Here is a 23,420-nt window from a genome sequence, read left to right as displayed (position 1 = left end):
AAAATGTTTAGGTGGAAAAAATGTGACATTTTAGGAGAAAAAAGCTGAATTTTGGTAATAAAAAAATAGAATCTTTTGGGGCCAATGGTGAATTTGGAGGAGTAAAAAACCAAATTTGGGTGGGGGGGGGGGGAAGCTGAATTTTGGAGTGGAAAAGCTGAATTTTGGAAGGAAAAAAATTGCCAAGTTTCAGGGACAAAAAGCCCAAATTTTAGGGGGTAAAGCTCAATTTTGGGAGGGAAAGAAGAGAAGATTTAGGGTGAAAAAGCTGAATTTTGGAGGGGGGGGAAAACCCCAAATTTTGGGGCAAAAAAGGTGAATTTTGGAGGGGAAAAAAATTAAATTTTTTGGGGAAAAGGACCCAATTTGGGCATGAAAAAGCTGGATTTTGGGGGAAAAAAGAGACAAATTTCAGGGGGGAAAAAAGTGAAATTTTGGGGTGAAATCCGAGGATTTGGGGGCTGGGATTTTGGGGGTTGTTTTGCCATCCCCCATGGTGGGTGGGTGTGGCTAAAGCGGCCACGCCCACCCGTTGGCTCCACCCCCAGGAGCAGGAATGTTTCCAGGAGGAGCTGAGGAGGGCCCAGCGCAAACTCCTGAAGGTGTCCCGGGATAAAAGGTACCAAAACCAGCAGAATTCACCCCAAAAAAACTCCTTTCTTCTTAAAATTCTTCAAGTTCCTTAAAAATCCCCCCCGAAAATTCCCAATTTCTTCTTAATTATTTTTTTTATCTCCAAAATTCTAAGTTTTTAGAGGCTTTTTTATTAAATTCCTAAGTTTTTCAAGTATTTTTTCCCTCAAAGTTACCTCTTTTTAATTTTATATTAATTTATTTTTTCCAGAATTCCCAGTTTTAAATATTTTTAAGTTCTTTCCCAATATTCTCAATACTTTTTTAATTTGACTTTTCTGCACAAATTCCCAATTTTAATGTCCATTTTTCCCCCCAAACATTCTCTTTATTACAATTTTTATTTGTTTCTTTCCCCTAAAAAACCCTGATTTTTATTTTTTTTCTGATTCTTCCCAAAATTCCAGGTTATTTTTCTTCAGAAATTCCCAATTTTTAAAAACTTTCTTTTAAATTTTCATTTTCTTCCTGAAATTCCAAATTTTTATTTCTTCTTAGATATTATTATTTTTATTTTTTGCTATTATTGTTTTTTAATTTTTGTTTTCATTTGTATTTCTATTTTTTTTTTACTTTCTATCCTTTATTTTTAACCTTTTTTTATTCCTAAATCCCTTTTTTTAAGATTTGTTTTTTTATTTTTATTTTTGTTGTTGTTATTTTTCCCCCCAAAACCCCCAATTTCTGCCATTTCTTCCTCAGTTTCCTCCTGGATCGGCTCCTCCAGTACGAAAACGTCGACGATGATTCCTCAGGTACCTCGGGGGGGGGAGGGGTCAAAGGTCAATCCTGGGCATGGCTCCGCCCCTCCCCCACCCCTCTGATTGGCCCCTCCCCTCCCCAGACTCGGAGGCGACGGCGTCGTCCGACAACAGCGACGGGGACGGCGCCAAGGGGGCGGAGCCAACGCCCGCCAAGAGGTCAGGAAGGGGTTAAGACGCGGCCAAGATGGCGGCCAGGGGTGGGTGTGGCTTTAAGATGGCGGATGGAGCGGGCTGGGCTTCAAAATGGCCGCCCGAGGGTTGGGTGGGGTTCCGAAATGGCGGATCTTGAGGTGGGTGGGGGTTCAAGATGGCTGCCATTAATGGGTGGGGCTTCAAGATGGTCGCTAGAAGTGGGTGGGGCTTTGAGATGGCCACTCCCTCTTTGTGGGAGGGGTTTAAAGCTGTGGGTGACTTTAAAATGGCCGCTTCACTTGTTGGGGTTCAAAATGGCTGCCAGAAGTGGGCGTGGCCCCAGCATGACGGCCCTCAGAGGGACGGGACATAATTCAACATGGCCGCCACCAGAAGTGGTTACGGCCACTCCCATAAGTGGGTGGGGCATCTGTATGGCTGGGATTCAAGATGGCTGCCAGCAGAGAGGTCAGAATCCAAGATGGCCGCCTTTGGGGGCGTCAAAACCCAAGATGGCCACCGTTATGGATGTCAAAATCCAAGATGGCCGTCATCATGGAGGTGAAAATCCAAGATGGCCACCACCATGGAGGTAAAAATCCAAGATGGCCGCCACCAGAAGTGGGCGTGGCCAATCCGCTTCTCTCCCCCCGCAGGCGCCGCTCGCCGTCCCCTCCCCCGCCGGCCTTTGGCCCCTCCCCCTACATGGTGAGTGCCCTTCCCCCACCCCAAACTCCCCCCTCCCCATTTCAAGCCCCGCCCACTTTTGGAGTGGGCGGGGCTTGACTTTTGTCCCTCCCCCCAAGATGGCGTCGCCGCCCTACAGCCCCTTCCCGGCGTCGTTCCCGCCCCTCCCCCCGCAGGGCGGGGCCCGGCCACGCCCCTCCCCCGCCCGGCGCAGCAAAGGGACACGGAGGGGGCAGGTACGGGGGGAGGGGCGGAGGGGGCGGGGCCTGTGAAGGGGGAGGGGCCATGAAAGGGGTGGGGCAAAATGGGTGGGGTCAGTCAAGGGGGGAGAAAAGGGGAGGGGCTACTGAAAGGGGGAGGGGCAAAGTGGGTGGGGTCAGTGAAAGGGGGAGGGGTCACTCAAAGGGGGAGGGGCTTGTGGTCACTAAGGGGGAGGGGTCACTGGGGGTCACGGTGGGGGCAGCGGTCACTCAGTGGTCACTCAGTGGTCACTGTGGGGTCACTGCGGGGTCATGCAGGGGTCAGTGGGGCAGCGGTCACTCAGTGGTCACTCAGTGGTCACTGTGGGGTCATGCAGGGGTCAGTGGGGCAGCGGTCACTCAGTGGTCACTCAGTGGTCACTGCGGGGTCATGGAGGGGTCAGTGGGGCAGCGGTCACTCAGTGGTCACTCAGTGGTCACTGGGGAATCATGCAGGGGTCAGTGGGGCAGCGGTCACTCAGTGGTCACTCAGTGGTCACTGCAGGGTCATGCAGGGGTCAGTGGGGCAGCGGTCACTCAGTGGTCACTCAGTGGTCACTGTGGGGTCATGCAGGGGTCAGTGGGGCAGCGGTCACTCAGTGGTCACTCAGTGGTCACTGCGGGGTCATGGAGGGGTCAGTGGGGCAGCGGTCACTCAGTGGTCACTCAGTGGTCACTGGGGAATCATGCAGGGGTCAGTGGGGCAGTGGTCACTCAGTGGTCACTCAGTGGTCACTGTGGGGTCATGCAGGGGTCAGTGGGGCAGCGGTCACTCAGTGGTCACTCAGTGGTCACTCAGTGGTCACTGTGGGGTCATGCAGGGGTCAGTGGGGCAGCGGTCACTCAGTGGTCACTCAGTGGTCACTGGGGGTCATGCAGGGGTCAGTGGGGCAGCGGTCACTCAGTGGTCACTCAGTGGTCACTCAGTGGTCACTCAGTGGTCACTCAGTGGTCACTCCTCACTGACCCCTCCCTCTCTCTCTCTCCCCTCCCCCCCCAGCCCCCTCCCGCCCCTCCCCCGCTGACCTTCGCTGGGGGCGGGGCCGGGGCGGGGCTGTCCGGGGGGCGTGGCCCGGGCTCGCCCCTCCCCCCGCCGGCGCTGGCCCCGCCCCCCGCCCCGCCCCCCGTGCCCCCCACGCTCCCGCGGCGCCTCCTGAGCGACCCCGGAGAGGGGGAGGGGGAGGGCAGCGACGACCCCCTGGACGGGGACGACGAGCTGGTCATCGACCTGCCCGAGTGACCACCGAGTGACCAGCGAGTGACCAGTGACCAGCGACCTGCCCGAGTGACCACCGAGTGACCAGTGACCAGCGAGTGACCACCGAGTGACCAGTGACCACCGAGTGACCAGCGAGTGACCACCGAGTGACCAGTGACCAGAGACCTGCCCGAGTGACCACCGAGTGACCAGAGACCTGCCCGAGTGACCACCGAGTGACCACCGAGTGACCAGTGACCAGAGACCTGCCCGAGTGACGAGAGTGACCAGCGAGTGACCACCGAGTGACCAGTGACCACCGAGTGACCAGTGAGTGACCAGTGACCAGCGACCTCCCTGAGTGACCAGAGACCTGCCCGAGTGACGAGAGTGACCACCGAGTGACCACTGAGTGACCAGTGACCAGAGACCTGCCCGAGTGACCACCGAGTGACCAGTGACCACCGAGTGACCAGCGAGTGACCAGTGACCAGCGACCTGCCCGAGTGACCACCGAGTGACCACCGAGTGACCAGTGACCAGCGACCTGCCCGAGTGACCACCGAGTGACCACCGAGTGACCACCGAGTGACCAGTGACCAGCGACCTGCCCGAGTGACCACCGAGTGACCAGTGACCAGCGAGTGACCACCGAGTGACCAGTGACCACCGAGTGACCAGCGAGTGACCACCGAGTGACCAGTGACCAGAGACCTGCCCGAGTGACCACCGAGTGACCAGCGAGTGACCAGTGACCACCGAGTGACCAGCGAGTGACCATCGACCTGCCCGAGTGACCAGAGTGACCAGCGAGTGACCAGAGTGACCAGTGACCAGCGAGTGACCAGCGAGTGACCAGCGAGTGACCAGTGAGTGACCAGTGACCAGCGACCTGCCCAAGTGACGAGAGTGACCACCGAGTGACCACTGAGTGACTACCGAGTGACCAGTGACCAGCGAGTGACCAGAGTGACCAGTGACCACCAAGTGACCACTGAGTGACCAGTGAGTGACCAGTGACCAGTGACCTGCCCGAGTGACAAGAGTGACCACCGAGTGACCACCGAGTGACCACCGAGTGACCACCGAGTGACCAGTGACCACCGAGTGACCAGTGACCTGCCTGAGTGACCACCGAGTGACCACTGAGTGACCACCGAGTGACCACCAAGTGACCAGTGGCCACCGAGTGACCAGTGACCTGCCTGAGTGACCACCGAGTGACCACTGAGTGACCACCGAGTGACCAGCGAGTGACCACCGAGTGACCAGTGACCAGCGAGTGACCACCGAGTGACCAGTGACCTGCCCGAGTGACCACCAAGTGACCACTGAGTGACCAGCGAGTGACCACCGAGTGACCAGTGACCTGCCTGAGTGACCAGCGAGTGACCATCGACCTGCCTGAGTGACCACTGAGTGACCAGCGAGTGACCAGCGAGTGACCAGCGACCAGAGACCTGCCCGAGTGACCACTGAGTGACCACTGAGTGACCACTGAGTGACCAGCGAGTGACCAGCGACCATCGACCTGCCCGAGTGACCACTGAGTGACCACTGAGTGACCAGCGAGTGACCACTGAGTGACCAGAGAGTGATCAGGGAGTGACCAGTGACCAGCGAGTGACCAGCGACTTCCCCGAGTGACCGGAGTGACCAGCGAGTGACCAGCGACCTGCCCGAGTGACCACTGAGTGACCAGCGAGTGACCAGTGACCAGAGACCTGCCTGAGTGACCACCGAGTGACCATTGACCTGCCTGAGTGACCACTGAGTGACCACCCAGTGACCAGTGACCAGAGACCTCCCCGAGTGACCAGAGTGACCACCGAGTGACCACTGACCAGTGACCATCGACCTGCCTGAGTGACCAGAGTGACCAGTGACCAGTGAGTGACCAGCGAGTGAACCATCGAGTGATCAGTGACTATCGACCTCCCTGAGTGACCAGAGTGACCACCAAGTGACCACTGAGTGACCAGTGAGTGACCAGTGAGTGACCAGAGACCATTGACCTGCTTCACACCTGAGTGATCTAAGTGACCATCGACCTCCCTGAGTGACCACTGACCACTGAGTGACCATCAACCTCCCTGAGCTGGTCATCAATCTCCCTGAGTGACCACTGAGTGACCACTGGTCACTGACCTCCCTGAGCTGGTCATCGACCTCCTGGAGTGACCAACTGACCAGTGCGTGGCCAGTGACCACTGAATGACCACTGAGTGACCACTGGCCATGGAGTGACCGTCAGCCTCCCTGAGTACCATCTGAGCTGGTCATCGATCTGAGTGACCACTGACCACTGAGTGACCACGGAGTGACCACGGAGTTACCATTGACCTGCCTGAGTGACCATGGAGTGACCACTGACCACTGAGTGACCGCTGAGTGACCACAGAGTGACCACTGACCTGCCTGAGTGACCATTGACCACTGAGTGACCCCTGAGTGACCATTGATCTCCTGGAGTGACCGCTGACCGCTGAGTGACCACGGAGTGACCACTGACCACTGAGTGACCCCTGAGTGACCATTGATCTCCTGGAGTGACCACTGACCACTGAGTGACCCCTGAGTGACCATCGACCTGCCTGAGTGACCACTGACCACTGAGTGACCGCTGAGTGACCACTGACCACTGAGTGACCACGGAGTGACCGCTGACCACTGAGTGACCGCTGAGTGACCCCTGACCCCAAACCTCGGAGATTTTCCATTAAAAAAAGGAAATTTTGGGGTTTTCTCGTCAATTTTTAATTGTTCTCATCGATTCACTTCGTTAATTAACTTAATTAAAGTTCCATCGTTGATTTCTGCTGTTAGATTTGGGGCTAGTTAATTAATTAAGAGATTAATTAGGGTTGGGGGGGGTTAAACCGAAAGGATTGGGGTAAAATTGGGGATTTTGGGGTAAAAAATTGGAACGTTTGGGTTAAAATTGGGGAATTTGGGTATAAAATGGGGATTTTGGGGGTAAAATGTGAATTTTTGGAAGTAAAAATGTCAATTTTGAGGAAAAAATGGGGGATTTTTGGGTTAAATGGGAATTTTTAGAAGTGAAAAGGGGAGTTTGGGGTTTTAAAGAGGGGAAATTTGGGCTAAAGTAGGGAATTTTTGGGTTAAAATTGGGGATTTTGGAGTCCAAATTTTCATTTTTTAAAAAAATCTTCTATTGTTACCCAAAACCGTGATTTTTTGGGGTAAAATCCGGCATTTTTGAATCAAAATCAGTCAATTTTGAAGGAAAAAATCTCAATAATCGTGAGGGAAAAAGTTGCAAATTCTGAGCGGAAAACTCGCAATTGCTGAAGGAAAAACCACCAAATATGAGGTTAAAAAGTCGATTTTTATTAAAAATGTTCGATTCTCACCCAAAGCCATGAATTTGGGGGGTAAAATCCAAGAATTTGGGTTAAAATTGGCCGATTTTAGGAGGGAAAAAACCTGATAATTCTGAGGGAAAAACTCACAAATTCTGAGGGAAAAACATTCGAATTTGAGGTAAAAAAGTTGATTTTTATTAAAATCGTTCAATTCTCAGCCCAAAACCGTAAATTTGGGGGGAAAATCCGAGATTTTGGGTTAAAATGATGTGATTTTAGCAGGTTAAAAACCCGATGATTCTGAGGGAAAAACTCGGGAATTGTGAGTGAAAAACTCGCGAATGCTGAGGGTGAAACCTTCGAATTTGAGGTTAAAAAGTCTATTTTTATTAAAATCATTCAATTCTCAGGCCAAAACTGTAAATTTGGGGGGTAAAATTCGAGATTTTGGGTTAAAATGATGCGATTTTAGCAGGTAAAGAAAAACGATGATTCTGAGGGAAAAACTCGAGAATTCTGGGGGAAAAACTCGCGAATGCTGAAGGAGAAACCTTCGAATTTGAGGTGGAAAAGTCGATTTTTATTAAAAACGTTCGATTCTCACCCAAAACCGCGACTTTTTGGGGCAAAACCCGCCGATTTTGGGTCCTCGCCGCCTCCGGACTCGCTTTCCCAGCGTTCCCTGCGCCCCAACCGGAAAAAGGGCGGGAATTGGCAAGGGAAGTGACGTCACACCTGGAATTGGGAGATAAAAATTCTGAATTCTGAGGCAAATAAGTCGATTTTTGTTTAAAATGTAAGATTTCCACACAGAAACGTGAATTTCGGCGGTAAAATTCGATATTTTTGGGTCAAAATCAGCAAATATTTTGAAGTAAACCCCCCCCCCCCATAATTCTGAGGTAAAAAGTTGCACATTCTGAGGTAAAAATTGTTGAATCTGAGGCAAAAAAAAGTAGATTTTTATTAAAAATAATCGATTTCCACCCAGAAACGTGAATTTCAGAGATTTGGGGTTAAAATCGGCCAATTTTTTGAAGTAAAAACCCTAATTATTTTGAGGTAAAAAAGTCGCACATTCTGAGGTAAAACTCACCGAATCTGAGGCAAAAAAAGTAGATTTTAATTTAAAATATTCGATTTCCACCCAGAAAAGTGAATTTCGGAGGTAAAATCCGACATTTTGGGTTAAAACCGGCCGATTGTTTGAAGTAAAAAACCCGGTAATTCTGACGTAAAAAGTCGCAAGTTCGGAGGTTAAAATCGTCGAAATTGAGGCCAAAAAAAAGTAGATTTTTATTTTTAAAAATATTCGATTTCCACTCAGAAATGTGAATTTCGGAAGTAAACCCCGAGATTTTGGGTTAAAATCAGCCGATTTTAGGAGGAAAAAACCCGATAATTCTGAGGGAAAAACTCGCGAAATGGTGAAGGAAAAGCCTTCGAATCTGAGGTTAAAAAGTCAATTTTTATTAAAAACGTTCGATTCTCACCCAAACCCGCGAATTTGAGGGTTAAAATCCGAGATTTTGGGTTAAAATCCGCCGATTTTAGGAGGTAAAAAAGCCGATAATTCTGAGGGGAAAAACTCGCGAATTGTGAGGGGAAAAACTCGCGAATTCTGAAGGAGAAACCTTCGAATCGGAGGTTAAAAAAGTCGATTTTTATTAAAAACGTTCGATTCTCACCCAAACCGCGACTTTTTTGGGGCAAAAGCCGCCGATTTCGGCTCTTTGCCACTTCCGGACTCGCTTTCCCGGCGTCCCTCGCGCGCCTTACCCGGAAAAGGGCGGGGAAGCGGGAGCGGAAGTGACGCGGAGCCACTTCCGCTTCCGCCTTTCGGCGCTTCCGGACCGGCGGCTCCGCGTGCGGCGCGTTCGGTGCGGGGGGGGAGGGGCGGAATTGGGGGGGGGGGGAGGGGCCCGGTGGGGTCCGGGGGTGGGGGAGGGGCGCGGAGGGAGGGGGGAGGGGAGGATTTGGGGCGAAATCCGCGGATTTTGGGGCAAAAAGAACCCGCGGGAAACATCGGCGGTGGGGGAGGGGCGGGAGTGGCTGCGTTTGGGCCGAAATTTGGGGGTTTTGAGGGGAAATTGGGGGATTTGGGGGCGGAATTGTTGATCCCGGGGGGAAAATTCGGCGCTTTTTGGACAAAATGTTGTTTTAAACGGGCCCATTTGTGCCTTAAACCCCTCAGGTTTGGGTCAAATCCCCTCAGGTTTGGGTCAAACCCCTCAGGTTTGGGTGAAATTCCTCAGGTTTGGGTGAAATTCCTCAGGTTTGGGTGAAATCCCCTCAGGTTTTGGGTGAAATTCCTCAGGTTTTGGGTCAAATCCCCTCAGGTTTGGGTGAAACCCCTCCGGTTTTGGGTGAAATTCCTCAGGTTTGGGTGAAATTCCTCAGGTTTTGGTGAAATCCCCTCAGGTTTGGGTGAAACCCCTCAGGTTTTGGTGAAATCCCCTCAGGTTTTGGTGAAATCCCCTCAGGTTTTGGTGAAATCCCCTCAGGTTTTGGTGAAATCCCCTCAGGTTTTGGTGAAATTCCTCAGGTTTTTTTTTTTGAAACCCCTCATTTTTGGGTGGAATTCCTCAGGTTTTGGGTGAAATCCCCTCAGGTTTTGGTGAAATCCCCTCAGGTTTGGGTGAAATTCCTCAGGTTTTGGGTGAAACCCCTCAGGTTTTGGGTGAAATCCCCTCAGGTTTTGGTGAAATCCCCTCAGGTTTTGGTGAAATTCCTCAGGTTTTTTTTTTTGAAACCCCTCATTTTTGGGTGGAATTCCTCAGGTTTTGGGTCAAATCCCCTCAGGTTTTTTTTAATCCCCTCAGGTTTGGGTGAAATTCCTCAGGTTTTGGTCAAATCCCCTCAGGTTTTGGGCGCCATTTTGGGGTAAAACTCTCCCATTTCAGGAACAAACCCCGGGATTTTTTGGGGTAAAACTCTCCCATTTCAGGAACAAACCCCGGGATTTTTTGGGGTAAAACTCTCCCGTTTCGGGTGCAAACCCCGGGATTTTTTGGGGTAAAACTCTCCCATTTTTTGATGCAAACCCCGGGATTTTTTGGGGTAAAACTCTCCCATTTCAGGAGCAAACCCCGGGATTTTTTGGGATAAAACTCTCCCATTTCAGATGCAAACCCCGGGATTTTTTGGGGTAAAACTCTCCCATTTCAGGAACAAACCCCGGGATTTTTTGGGGTAAAACTCTCCCATTTCAGGTGCAAACCCCGGGATTTTTTGGGGTAAAACTCTCCCATTTCAGATGCAAACCCCGGGATTTTTTGGGGTAAAACTCTCCCATTTGGGGTGCAAACCCCGGGATTTTTTGGGGTAAAACTCTCCGATTTCGGGTGCGAACCCCGGGATTTTTTGGGGTAAAACTCTCCCATTTGGGGTGCAAACCCCGGGATTTTTTGGGGTAAAACTCTCCCATTTGGGGAGCGAACCCCGGGATTTTTTGGGGTAAAACTCTCCCATTTCAGATGCAAACCCCGGGATTTTTTGGGGTAAAACTCTCCCATTTGGGGAGCGAACCCCGGGATTTTTTGGGGTAAAACTCTCCGATTTCGGGTGCGAACCCCGGGATTTTTTGGGGTAAAACTCTCCCGTTTCAGATGCAAACCCCGGGATTTTTTGGGGTAAAACTCTCCCATTTCAGGAGCAAACCCCGGGATTTTTTGGGGTAAAACTCTCCCATTTCAGGAGCAAACCCCGGGATTTTTTGGGGTAAAACTCTCCGATTTCGGGTGCGAACCCCGGGATTTTTTGGGGTAAAACTCTCCCGTTTCAGGAGCAAACCCCAGGATTTTTTGGGGTAAAACTCTCCCATTTCAGGTGCAAACCCCGGGATTTTTTGGGATAAAACTCTCCCATTTCAGATGCAAACCCCGGGATTTTTTGGGGTAAAACTCTCCCATTTCAGGAGCAAACCCCGGGATTTTTTGGGGTAAAACTCTCCCATTTCAGATGCAAACCCCGGGATTTTTTGGGGTAAAACTCTCCCATTTCAGGTGCACACCCCGGGATTTTTTGGGGTAAAACTCTCCCATTTGGGGAGCGAACCCCGGGATTTTTTGGGGTAAAACTCTCCCATTTGGGGAGCGAACCCCGGGATTTTTTGGGGTAAAACTCTCCCGTTTCAGATGCAAACCCCGGGGTTTTTTGGGGTAAAACTCTCCGATTTCGGGTGCGAACCCCGGGATTTTTTGGCGGCTCTCTCTCCCCAGGCTGCCCCCGCCCCTGTCGGTGCCGCCCCGCCCCCGCTGTCGCCATCATGTCGCGATTCTTCACCACCGGCTCCGACTCCGAGTCCGAGTCGTCGGCGTCGGGAGACGAAGCCGCCCCCAAAGCGCCGGGAGGGCCCTACAGCAAGTGGGGGCGGGGCCAGGGGCTGGGCGGGGCTTAAAGGGGAGGGGTTAAGGGAAAGGGGAGGAGTTAAAAGGGAAGGGGGAGGGGTTAGAAGGGAAAGGGGAGGGGTTAAAAGGGAAGGGGGAGGGGTTAGAAGGGAAAGGGGAGGGGTTAAAGGGGAGCATTAAAGGAAAAGGGGAGGGGTTAAAGGGAAAAGGGGAGGGGTTTGAAGGAAAATGGGAGGGGTTAAAAGGGAAAGGGGAGGGGTTTGAATGAAAGGGGAGGGGTTAAAAGGGAAAGGGGAGGGGTTAAAGGGGAGCATTAAAGGGAAAGGGGAGGGGTTAAAGGAAAGGGGAGGGGTTAAATGAAAAGGGGAGGGGTTAAAGGGAAAGGGGAGGGGTTAAAGGAAAATGGGAGGGGTTAAAGGAAAGGGGAGGGGTTAAATGAAGGGGGAGGGGTGGAAGGGGAGGGGTTAAAAGGGACGGGGAGGGGTTAAGGAAAAGGGGAGGGGTTAAAGGGAAAAGGGGAGGGGTTTGAAGGAAAATGGGAGCGGTTAAAGGGGAGGGATGAAGGTAAATGGGAGGGGTTAAAGGGGAAAGGGGAGGGGTTTGAATGAAAGGGGAGGGGTTAAAAGGAAAATGGGAGGGGTTAGAAGGAAAATGGGAGGGGTTAAGAGGAAGGGGAGGGGTTAAAAGGAAAGGGGAGGGGTTAATGGGAAAAGGGGAGGGGTTAAAAGGAAAGGGGAGGTGTTAATGGGAAAGGGGGAGGGGTTAAAAGGAAAAGGGAGGGGTTAAAGCGAAAAGGGCGTGGTTTAGGGAAGGGGCGGGATTGAATGGGTGTGGTCAAATGGGCGTGGCTGGAGGAAAGGGGCGGGGTCAGGCTGTGGCCCCGCCCCCAGGCCGCTGCTGCTGAGCGAGGACGAGGAGGACACGAAGCGCGTGGTGAGGAGCGCCCGCGACAAGAGGTGCGGCCATTGATCCCTATTGATCGGGTATTGATCGGGGATTGATCCCTATTGATCCCTATTGATCCCTATTGATCCCTATTGATCCCCATTGATCCCTATTGATCCCTATTGATCGGGTATTGATCGGGGATTGATCGGCTATCGATTGGTTATTGATCCCTTATTGATCCCTATTGATCCCCATTGATCCCTATTGATCCCCATTGATCCCTATTGATCGGGGATTGATCGCGGATTGATCCCTATTGATCCCTATTGATCCCTATTGATCGGGTATTGATCCCTATTGATCCCTATTGATCCCTATTGATCCCTATTGATCGGGGATTGATCGGTTATTGATCCCTATTGATCCCTATTGATCCCCATTGATCCCCATTGATCCCCATTGATCCCCATTGATCCCTATTGATCCCCATTGATCCCTATTGATCCCTATTGATCGGGGATTGATCGCGGATTGATCCCTATTGATCCCTATTGATCCCTATTGATCCCCATTGATCCCTATTGATCGGGTATTGATCCCCATTGATCCCTATTGATCCCTATTGATCCCTATTGATCCCCATTGATCCCTATTGATCGGGGATTGATCGCGGATTGATCCCTATTGATCCCTATTGATCCCCATTGATCCCTATTGATCCCTATTGATCGGGGATTGATCGGCTATCGATTGGTTATTGATCCCTTATTGATCCCTATTGATCGGGGATTGATCAGGATTGATCCGTTATTGATTGGTTATTGATCCGTATTGATCGGGGATTGATCCCTATTGATCCCTATTGATCCCTATAGATCGGGATTGATCGGGGATTGATCGGGGATTGATCCCTATTGATCGGTTATTGATCCCTTATTGATCCCTATTGATCGGGGATTGATCGGGTATTGATCGGGTATCGATTGGTTATTGATCCGTTATTGATCCGTATTGATCGGGTATTGATCCCTATTGATCCCTATTGATCAGGTATCGATTGGTTATCGATCGGTTATCGATCGGTTATTGATCGGGTATCGATCGGGTATTGATCGTATTGATCAGGTATTGATCCGTATTGATTGGTATTGATCGGTTATCGAGCCATTATCGATCAGTTATGGATTGGTTATTGATCGGGTATTGATCGGGGATTGATCGGGTATTGATCCGTATTGATCGGTTATCGATCCGTATTGATCCGTTATTGATCCGTTATCGATCGGTTGTTGATCCGTATTGATCGGGTATTGATCCGTATTGATCGGTTATCGATCTGTTATCAGTTGGTTATTGATCGGCTATTGATCGGTATTGATCGGTTATTGATCAGTTATTGATCCATTATCAATTGGTTATTGATCCGTTATTGATTCGTTATCAGTTGGTTATTGATCCGTTACCGGTTGGCTATTGATCCATTATTGATCTGTTATTAATTGGTTATTGATTAGTTATTGATCTGTTATTGGTTGATTATTGATCTGTTATTGATTGGTTGTTGATCGGTTATCAATTGATTAATGATTGGTTATTGATCTGTTATCAATTGGTTATTGATCTGTTATTGATTGGTTATTGATCAGTTATTGATTCATTATCAATTGGTTATTGATCTGTTATTGGTTGTTTATTGATTTGGTTTTGAGCAATTATTGATCAGTTATTTTTTATTGCCTATTGATTAGTTATTGATTGGTTGCCAATCAGTTTCTGATCAGCTATTGATTATTGATCAGCTATTGATCACTCACTGATCACTGATTGATCACTTGTTGATCAGTTCTCAGCTGGGTTGATTGATTGGGTTGTTGATTGATCATCTATTGATTATCCATTGATTGGCTATTGATTATTGATTATTGATCAGCTATTGACCACCCATTGATTGGCTATTGATCGGTTATTGATCGGCTGTTGGTTGGCTTGTGCTGTTGCTCATCTATTGATTGGCTATTGATGAGCTATTGATTGGCTGCGGATCAGCTATTGATCAGCTATAGATCGGTTATTGGTCACCTATTGATCAGTTATTGATTGGTTATTGATCCTAATGGCTCCAGATTGGTCTCTATTGATCCCAATCAATGCCAATGGCCCCAAATTGATCCCTATTGGTCCCAATGGGTCCATATTGATCCCTATTGGTTTGGTTTCTATTGATCTCTATTGATCCCTATTGATCCCAATGGCCCCAATTGATCCTGATCAATCCCTATTGATCCCAATCAATGCCAATGGCCCCAAATTGATCCCTATTGGACCCAATGGGTCTGTATTGATCCCTATTGATCCCAGTGGGTCCATATTGATCCCAATCAATCCCAATGGCCCCAAATTGATCCCTATTGGTTCCTATTGGTTTGGTTTCTATAGGTCCCTATTGATCCCAATCAATGCCAATGGCCCCAAATTGGTTCCTATTGATCCCAATGGGTCCCTATTGATCCCTATTGGTCCCAATTGGTCTGTATTGATCCCTATTGATCCCTATTGGTTCGGTTTCTATTGATCCCTATTGATCCCAATGGCCCCAGTTGATCCTGATCAATCCCTATTGATCCCAGTCAACCCCAATGGCCCCAGATTGGTTCCTATTGGTCCCAATGGGTCTGTATTGATCCCTATTGGTTCCCATTGGTTTGGTTTCTATTGATCCCTACTGATCCCAATGGGCCCAAATCGACCCCGATTGATCCTGATCAATTTCTATTGATCCCAATGGCTCCAAATGAACCCTGATTGATCCTGATCAATTTCTGTTGATCCCAATCAATGCCAATGGCCCCAAATTGATCCCTATTGGACCCAATGGGTCCGTATTGATCCCTATTGATCCCAATGGGTCCGTATTGATCCCTATTGGTTCGGTTTCTATTGATCCCAATGGCTCCAACTCGACCCCAATTGATCCCTATTGGCCCCAAACGGACCCTGATTGATCCCAGTCGACCCCAATCGATGCCGATCAGCCCCGATTGATCCCAGGTACGAGGAGCTCACCAACCTGATCCGCTCCATCCGCAACGCCATGAAGATCCGCGACGTCAGCCGCTGCCTGGAGGTGCCCGACGCCCCCAAATCCCCCTTTTTTTACCCCATTTCAACCCCAATTTCTCCATTGCCCCCAGATTTCCCCATTTTCCCCATTTCTAACCCCTCGGGAAACCTCGTTTTTCACATTGTTAACCTCATTTCTAACCCAAATTTCAACCCCATTTTTCCCCATTTTTAACCCATTTCCCCCAATTCCCCCATTTTTAACCCAAATTCCCCCATTTTTAACCCATTTTTCCCCATTTTTCCCAATTCCCCCGTGTTTCACCCCAATTTCCCCATTTTCCCCCTTTTTCCCAATTTCCCTGTTTTTCACCCCAATTTCGCCATTTTTAACCCATTTTCCCCCATTTTTAACCCATTTCCCCCCCAATTTCCCCATTTTTCCCCCCATTTTTAACCCATTTTTCCCCATTTCCCAATTCCCCCGTTTTTCACCCCAATTTCCCCATTTTAAACACATTTTCCCCCCATTTTTAACCCAAATTTCCTCATTTCCCCCCAATTTCCCCATTTTTAACCCAATTTTCCCATTTTCGACCCATTTTCCTCCCATTTTTAACCCATTTTTCCCCATTTCCCAATTCCCCCGTTTTTCACACCAATTTCCCCATTTTAAACACATTTTCCCCCCATTTTTAACCCAAATTTCCTCATTTCCCCCCAATTTCCCCATTTTTAACCCATTTTTCCCCAATTTTCCCATTTTAACCCATTTTCCTCCATTTTAACCCAATTTTCCCCATTTCCCCCCCATTTTTCCCCATTTCCCCCCAATTTCCCCATTTTCCCCCATTATTTCCCCATTTCCCCCCATTTTTAACCCATTCCCCCCCATTTTAAACCCATTTTTCCCCATTTTTAACCCAATTTCCCCCATTTCCCCCCAATTTCCCCATTTTTAACCCATTTTCCCCCATTTTTAACCCATTTCCCCCATTTTAACCCATTTTCCTCCCATTTTCCCCCATTTTCCCCCATTTTTTTCCCAAATTTCCCCATTTTAACCCATTTTAACCCATTTTAACCCATTTTTAACCCATTTCCCCCCCATTTTTCCCCATTTCCCCCATTTTTAACCCATTTCCCCCATTTTTAACCCATTTCCCCCCCATTTTTCCCCATTTCCCCCATTTTTAACCCATTTCCCCCATTTTTAACCCATTTTCCCCCCAATTTCCCCAATTTCCCCATTTTTAACCCATTTTTCCCCAATTTCCCCATTTTTCCCCATTTCCCCCAATTTTTCCCCATTTCCCCCAATTTTCCCCCGTTTTCCCCCCCAATTTCCCCATTTTCCCCATTTTCCCCCATTTTTAACCCATTTTCCCCCATTTTAACCCATTTTCCCCCCAATTTCCCCATTTTTAACCCAAATTTCCCCATTTTTCCCCATTTCCCCCCATTTCCCCCCATTTTCCCCCCCAATTTCCCCATTTTAACCCAAATTTCCCCATTATTTCCCCATTTCCCCCATTTTCCCCCAATTTCCCCATTTCCCCCCAATTTCCCCATTTTTAACCCAAATTTCCCCATTATTTCCCCTTTTTCCCCCATTTTTCCCCCCAATTTCCCCATTTTTAACCCATTTTTCCCCATTATTTCCCCATTTTCCCCCATTTTCCCCCCAATTTCCCCATTTTCCCCCCCAATTTCCCCATTTTTAACCCAAATTTCCCCATTATTTCCCCATTTTATCCCCATTTTCCCCCCAATTTCCCCATTTTTCCCCCCAATTTCCCCATTATTTCCCCTTTTTCCCCCTTTTTCCCAATTCCCCCGTTTTTCCCCCCATTCCCCGCAGGAGTTTGAGCTGCTGGGCCGGGCGTGGGCCAAGGCCAAGGGCGTGGTGGACAGGGAGGGCGTGCCCAGGTTCTACCTGCGCATCCTGGCCGACCTCGAGGACTACCTCAACGAGGTGAGACCCCAAATTCGGGGCCAAAAACCCCAAATTTGGGCAATTCCAAAAACCTGGAATATCGGGGAACTTACAGGGATTTTTACAGATTTTTTTCCCATTTTTTTCCGATTTTTTTCCGATTTTTCCCCAAATTTTTCTGATTTTTTTCTTATTTTTTTCCATTTTTTTTCCGCTTTTTTTAAGGAATATTTTGAATTTTTTATTGGTTTTTGAAAGGATTTTTTACAGATTTTTTTCCGATTTTTTTCCGATTTTTTTTTCCTTTTTTTCCTGAATTTTTCTGATTTTATTTTGATTTTTTTCCATTTTTTTCCGCTTTTTTTAAGGAATATTTTGAATTTTTTATTGGTTTTTGAAAGGATTTTTTACAGATTTTTTCCGATTTTTTTCCGATTTTTTTTCCTTTTTTTCCTGAATTTTTCTGATTTTATTTTGATTTTTTTCCATTTTTTTCCGCTTTTTTAAAGGAATATTTTGAATTTTTTATTGGTTTTTGAAAGGATTTTTTACAGATTTTTTTCCAATTTTTTTCCGATCTTTTTTCCGATTTTTTTCCTGATTTTTTCTGATTTTTTTCTTGTTTTTTTCCATTTTTTTCTGCTTTTTTTTAGGAATATTTTGAATTTTTTGTTGGTTTTTGAAAGGATTTTTTACAGATTTTTTTCCGATTTTTTTCTGATTTTTTTCCCGAATTTTTTTGATTTTTTTTTATTTTTTTCCAATTTTTTCTGCTTTTTTTTTAGGAATATTTTGAACTTTTTGTTGGTTTTTAAAAGGATTTTTTACAGATTTTTTTTCAGATTTTTCTCAGATTTTTTCCAGATTTTTTCCTGATTTTTTTCCTGAATTTTTCTGATTTTATTTTGATTTTTTCCTTTTTTTTTTTCCCTTTTTTTCTCAATATTTTTGAATTTTTTATTGGTTTTTAAAAGGATTTTTTACAGATTTTTTTCCAATTTTTTTCCGATTTTTTTCCGATTTTTTCTGATTTTTTTTGGATTTTTTTCATTTTTTTTCTGCTTTTTTTTAGGAATATTTTTGAATTTTTTGTTGGTTTTTGAAAGGATTTTTTACAGATTTTTAAGAAATTTTTTTTTAGGAATTTTTTTAGGGTTTTGTTCAGATTTTTTGGAGTTTTTTGGGTTTTTTTGGGATTTCAGGGTTGGTTCTACCTCAGGATCCTGACCGACCTCAACGAGGTGAGAACCCAAAATTCGGGGCCAAAAACCCCAAATTTGGGCAATTCCAAAAACCTGGAATATCTGGGAACTTACAGGAATTTTTACAGATTTTTTTCCGATTTTTTCCGATTTTTTTTTCCTTTTTTTCCCGAATTTTTCTGATTTTATTTTGATTTTTTCCCCTTTTTTTCCCCTTTTTTTCTCAATATTTTTGAATTTTTTATTGGTTTTTAAAAGGATTTTTTACAGATTTTTTCTGATTTTATCTCAGATTTTTTTCCAATTTTTTCCCCGGTTTTTCTGATTTTATTTTGATATTTTTTGCCTTTTTTTCCCCTTTTTTTATCAATATTTTTGAATTTTTTATTGGTTTTTGAAAGGATTTTTTACAGATTTTTTCTGATTTTATCTCAGATTTTTTTCCGATTTTTTCCCGAATTTTTCTGATTTTATTTTGATTTTTCCCCTTTTTTTCTCAATATTTTTGAATTTTTTATTGGTTTTTGAAAGGATTTTTTACAGTTTTTTTCCAATTTTTTTCAGATTTTTTTCCTTTTTTTTCCTGAATTTTTCTGATTTTATTTTGATTTTTTTCACTTTTTTTTTCTGAATATTTTTGGGTTTTTCTTGGTTTTTAAAAGGATTTTTAAGGACTTTTTTGTAGATTTTTTTTTTTTAATTTTTTCGCTTTTTTTTCCGATTTTTTCCGATTTTTTTTTGCTTTTTCCAGAATTATTTCGAATTATTTTTTGCCCTTTTTGAATTTTTAAAACAATTTTATTTGCGTTTTCGGGGATTTTTTGTCATTTTTAAAAAGAATTTTTACGGATTTTTTTTTTTTTTTCTGATTTTCGGGGGGGATTTTTCAGAATTTTTGGTGATTTTGGGTCATTTTTGGTGGATTTGGGTGCTTCTGGATAATTTCCTTTATTTTGGGTCATTTTTTGCCATTTTGGGGATTTTTTTTGTCATTTTTGGGTCCTTCTGGGTCATTTTTTAGTAATTTTTGATCTTTTTTTGTCATTTTTTGGTCGTTTTTCACCATTTTTGGGTCATTTAGGGTCATTTTTTGGGTCATTTTTGGTGATTTTTTTCACCATTTTTGGGTAATTTCTCACCGTTTTTGGGTGTTTTTCACCATTTTTTGGTCATTTTTCACCATTTTGGGTCCTTTTGGCTCCTTCTGGGTCATTTTTGGGTCATTTTTGTCAATTTTTGAGTGATTTTCATCATTTTTGGTCACTTTTCACCATTTTTGGGTGGTTTTCTCCGTTTTTTTGTTGATTTTTCACTATTTTTTGGTCATTTTTCATCATTTTGGGGTAATTTTTCACCATTTTTTGTCATTTTTCACCATTTTTTGGTCATTTTTCACTATTTTTGGGTGATTTTCACCATTTTTGGGTCATTTTTTCACCATTTTTTGGTCATTTTTCACTATTTTTGGGTCATTTCTCACCAGTTTTGGGTCCTTTTGGCTCCTTCTGGGTCATTTTTGGGTCATTTTTGTCAATTTTTGAGTGATTTTCATCATTTTTAGTCACTTTTCACCATTTTTGGGGTGTTTTTCACCACTTTTGGTTCATTTTTTCATCATTTTTTGTTATTTTGGCTCCTTCTGTGTCATTTTTGGGTCATTTCTCACCATTTTTGGGTCCTTTTGGCTCCTTCTGGGTCATTTTTGGGGTGATTTTTGTCATTTTTGGGGTCATTTTTCACCATTTCTGGGTTGTTTCTCACCATTTCTCACCATTTTTGGGTCCTTTTGGCTCCTTCTGGGTCATTTTTGGGGTGATTTTTGTCATTTTTGGGGTCATTTTTCACCATTTCTGGGTTGTTTCTCACCATTTTTGGGTCATTTCTCACCATCTTCGGGTCATTTCTCACCATTTTTGGGTCATTTTTGTCATTTTTGGGGTCATTTTTCACCATTTCTGGGTTGTTTCTCACCATTTCTGGGTTGTTTCTCGCCATTTTGGGGTCATTTTTGTCATTTTCTGAATGATTTTCCCCGTTTTTTGGTGATTTCCCCCCCGTTTTGCCCCTTTTTTCCCGGCAGCTCTGGGAGGACAAGGAAGGGAAGAAGAAAATGAACAAAAACAACGCCAAAGCTTTGAGCTCTTTGAGGCAAAAACTGCGGAAATACAACCGGGACTACGAGGGGCAGATCGCGGCCTACAGGCAGGTCAGGAAGGGGTTAAAAACAGGGGAAAAATGGGGAAAAAATGGGGAAAAATGGGGAGGAAAATGGGGAAAAAGTGGGGAAAAAAAAGGGCGAAAAATGGGGGGAAAATGGGAAAAAAATGGGTAAAAAACGGGGTAAAAACCAGGGATAAAATGGGGAAAAAATGGGGGGAAATGGGCAAAAAATGGGGGGAAAATGGACAAAAAATGGGGAAAAAATGAGGAAAAAAAGGGGAAAATGGGGGGAAAAGGGCAAGAAATGGGGGGGAAAATGGGGAAAAAACAGGGTAGAAAATGGGGGAAAATGGAGGAGGAAATGGGGAAAAATGGGGGGAAAACGGGCAAAAATGGGGGAAAAATGGGGAAAAAAAAGGGGAAAAAGGGGGAAAAATGGAGGGAAAATGGGGCAAAAAAGGGCAAAAAACGGGGAAAAAATGGGGGGAAAGTGGGGAAAAAGTGGGAGGGGAAATGGGGGGAAATGGGCAAAAAACGGGGAAAATATGGGGAAAAAACGGGGGAAAAAAGGGAAAAAATGGGGGGAAAATGGGCAAAAAAAGGGCAAAAAATGGGGGGAAAAAAGGGCAAAAAACGGGGGGAAAATGGGCAAAAATGGGGAAAAATTGGGGAAAAAATGGGGGAAAATGGGAGGGTAAATGGGGGAAAAATGGGGGAAAATGGGGGAAAATGGGGAAAAAAAGGAGGGAAAATTGGAGGGAAAAATGGGCAAAAAATGGGGAAAAAACGGGGGAAAATGGGCAAAAAATGGGGAAAAAAATGGAGGGAAAAGGAGGGGGGAAAAAGGAGAGAAAATGGGGAAAAACGGGGGGAAAATGGGGAAAAAGTGGTTAAAAAAAGGTTAAAAATGGGTAAAAAATGGGGTTGAAAAAAGGGGAAATTTGGTCCAAAAGAAGCAAAAGTGGGATTTTCCCCCCAGAACCCCGAGCAGTCGGACGAGGACGAGGAGAAAAGCCGCAGGGACTCGGAAGGTTCGGGAAAATTGGGGAAAATTGGGGAAAATTTGGGAAAATTCGGGAAAATTTGGGAATTTTGGGGGCAAATTTGGGAATTTTTGGGGGAGTTTTGGGGAATTTTTGGGGCAATTTGGGGAAAATTTGGGAATTTTTGGGGTAAAGCTGGGGATTTTTAGGGGATTTTTGGGGCAATTTTGGGATTTTTTGGCAATTTGGGGATTTTTGGGGGCAAATTTGGGAATTTTTGAGGGTTTTTTGGGGCGACTTCAAGGGTTTTTTAGGGCATTTTTGGGACTTTTTTTGATTTTTGGGGCAATTTTTGGGCATTTTTGGGGCAAATTTGGGATTTTTTTGGGCCATTTTGGGAATTTTTGGGGGAATTTTGGGATTTTTTGGGGCAATTGTGAGGATTTTTTAGGGCATTTTGGGGACTTTTTTTGTATTTTTGGGCCGATTTTTTTGGGGGGTAAATTTGGGAATTTTTGGGGCAATTTGGGGAATTTTGGGAAAATTTGGGAAATTTTGGGGCAAATTTGGGGATTTTTGGGCAATTTTGGGGATTTTTGGGTATTTTTAGGGCAATTTTTTGAATTCTTGGGGCAAATTTGGATTTTTTTTGTCAATTTTGGCATATTTTGGGCAATTTGGGGATTTTTGGGGGTAAATTTGGGATTTTTGGGGGATTTTTTTTTTTTTTTGGGGCAATTTTGGGGATTTTTGGGGTAATTTTTGGGGAATTTTGGGGCAATTTTGGGATTTTTTTGGCAATTTCGGGATTTTTGGGGCCATTTTGGGATATTTTTTTGGCAATTTTGGGGAGTTTTGGGGCAATTTTGGGATTTCTTGAGAGTAAATTTTAGGATTTTGGGGGCAAATTTGGGATTTTTTGGCAATTTTGGGGCAAATTTGGGAATTGTGGGGCAATTTTGGGATGATTTTGGGGGGTAAATTTGGGAATTTTGGGGAAAATTTGGGAATTTTGGGGGGATTTTTTTGGGATTTTGGGGCAAATTTGGGATTTTTGGGGTAATTTTTTGGAATTTTTGGGGCAGTTTTTGGGGTAATTTTGGGGATTTTTGGGGCAAGTTTTGGATTTTTTTAGTGAATTTTTGGGGGTAATTTCTGGGATTTTTGGCTGATTTTTGGGGGTTTTGGGCTGGTTTTGGGGGGTAATTTCTGGAATTTTTCAATATTTTTGGGCAATTTTTTGATTTTGAGCCGATAAATGGAATTTTGGGGTAATTTTGGGGTAATTTTGGGGTTTTTTTTGGTGAATTTTTGGGGTAGTTTTTGGGATTTTGGGGTCATTTTTGGGGGTAATTTTTGGAATTTTTCAGTATTTTTGGGGATATTTTGGATTTGGGGCAATAAATGGAATTTTGGGGTAATTTTGGGTTTTTTTGGTGAATTTTTGGGCTATTTTCTGGGATTTTGGGCTGGTTTTGGGAGAAATTTCTGGAATTTTTATACAACTTTGGGGATATTTTGGATTTGGGGGCAGTAAATGGAATTTTGGGGTAATTTTGGGGGTTTTTTGGTGAATTTTTGGGGTAATTTCTGGGATTTTGGGGCCATTTTTGGGGGTTTTGGGCTGGTTTTGGGGGTAATTTCTGGAATTTTTCAATAATTTTGGAGATATTTTGGATTTTGGAGCCAGTAAATGGAATTTTGGGGTAATTTTGGTGTTTTTTGGGTTTTTTCCAGGCTCTGGCTCCTCCTCGGGGGCCGAGGACGACGCCGGGAATTTCCTGAAGCGCCGCGAGCGCGACGAGCCCCGGAGCCGCTACAAAGTACCAAAAACGGGGGAAAAAACGTGGATTTTGGGCAAAT

The 23,420-nt window shown here is 45.5% G+C and overlaps 2 protein-coding genes across 2 annotated transcripts; both read left to right on the top strand.

Moving 5' to 3' along the window:
* Nucleotides 1-258: 258 nt before the first annotated feature.
* Nucleotides 259-4,003, top strand: LOC128782779 (INO80 complex subunit E-like; the record flags this gene model as incomplete). The annotated part of the gene is made up of 7 exons (XM_053933265.1): nucleotides 259-315; nucleotides 549-619; nucleotides 1,336-1,388; nucleotides 1,478-1,553; nucleotides 2,186-2,237; nucleotides 2,336-2,452; nucleotides 3,456-4,003. Coding segments are annotated over 7 exons (666 nt in total), but the record flags the coding sequence as incomplete, so codon positions are not given.
* Nucleotides 4,004-8,810: 4,807 nt separating this feature from the next.
* LOC128782778 (eukaryotic translation initiation factor 3 subunit C-like) lies at nucleotides 8,811-23,380 on the top strand (the record flags this gene model as incomplete). Its single annotated transcript, XM_053933264.1, has 8 exons — nucleotides 8,811-8,859; nucleotides 11,200-11,344; nucleotides 12,219-12,284; nucleotides 15,265-15,340; nucleotides 17,138-17,251; nucleotides 20,495-20,620; nucleotides 21,554-21,605; nucleotides 23,295-23,380. Coding segments are annotated over exons 2-8 (618 nt in total), but the record flags the coding sequence as incomplete, so codon positions are not given.
* Between the last annotated feature and the right edge of the window lie 40 nt (nucleotides 23,381-23,420).

Source organism: Vidua chalybeata (assembly GCF_026979565.1).
Source record: "Vidua chalybeata isolate OUT-0048 chromosome 37 unlocalized genomic scaffold, bVidCha1 merged haplotype SUPER_37_unloc_7, whole genome shotgun sequence".
NCBI classification, from domain to species: domain Eukaryota; kingdom Metazoa; phylum Chordata; class Aves; order Passeriformes; family Viduidae; genus Vidua; species Vidua chalybeata.
Note: the sequence above shows the minus strand (reverse complement) of the source record. Positions and strands in the feature narration are given on the sequence as shown.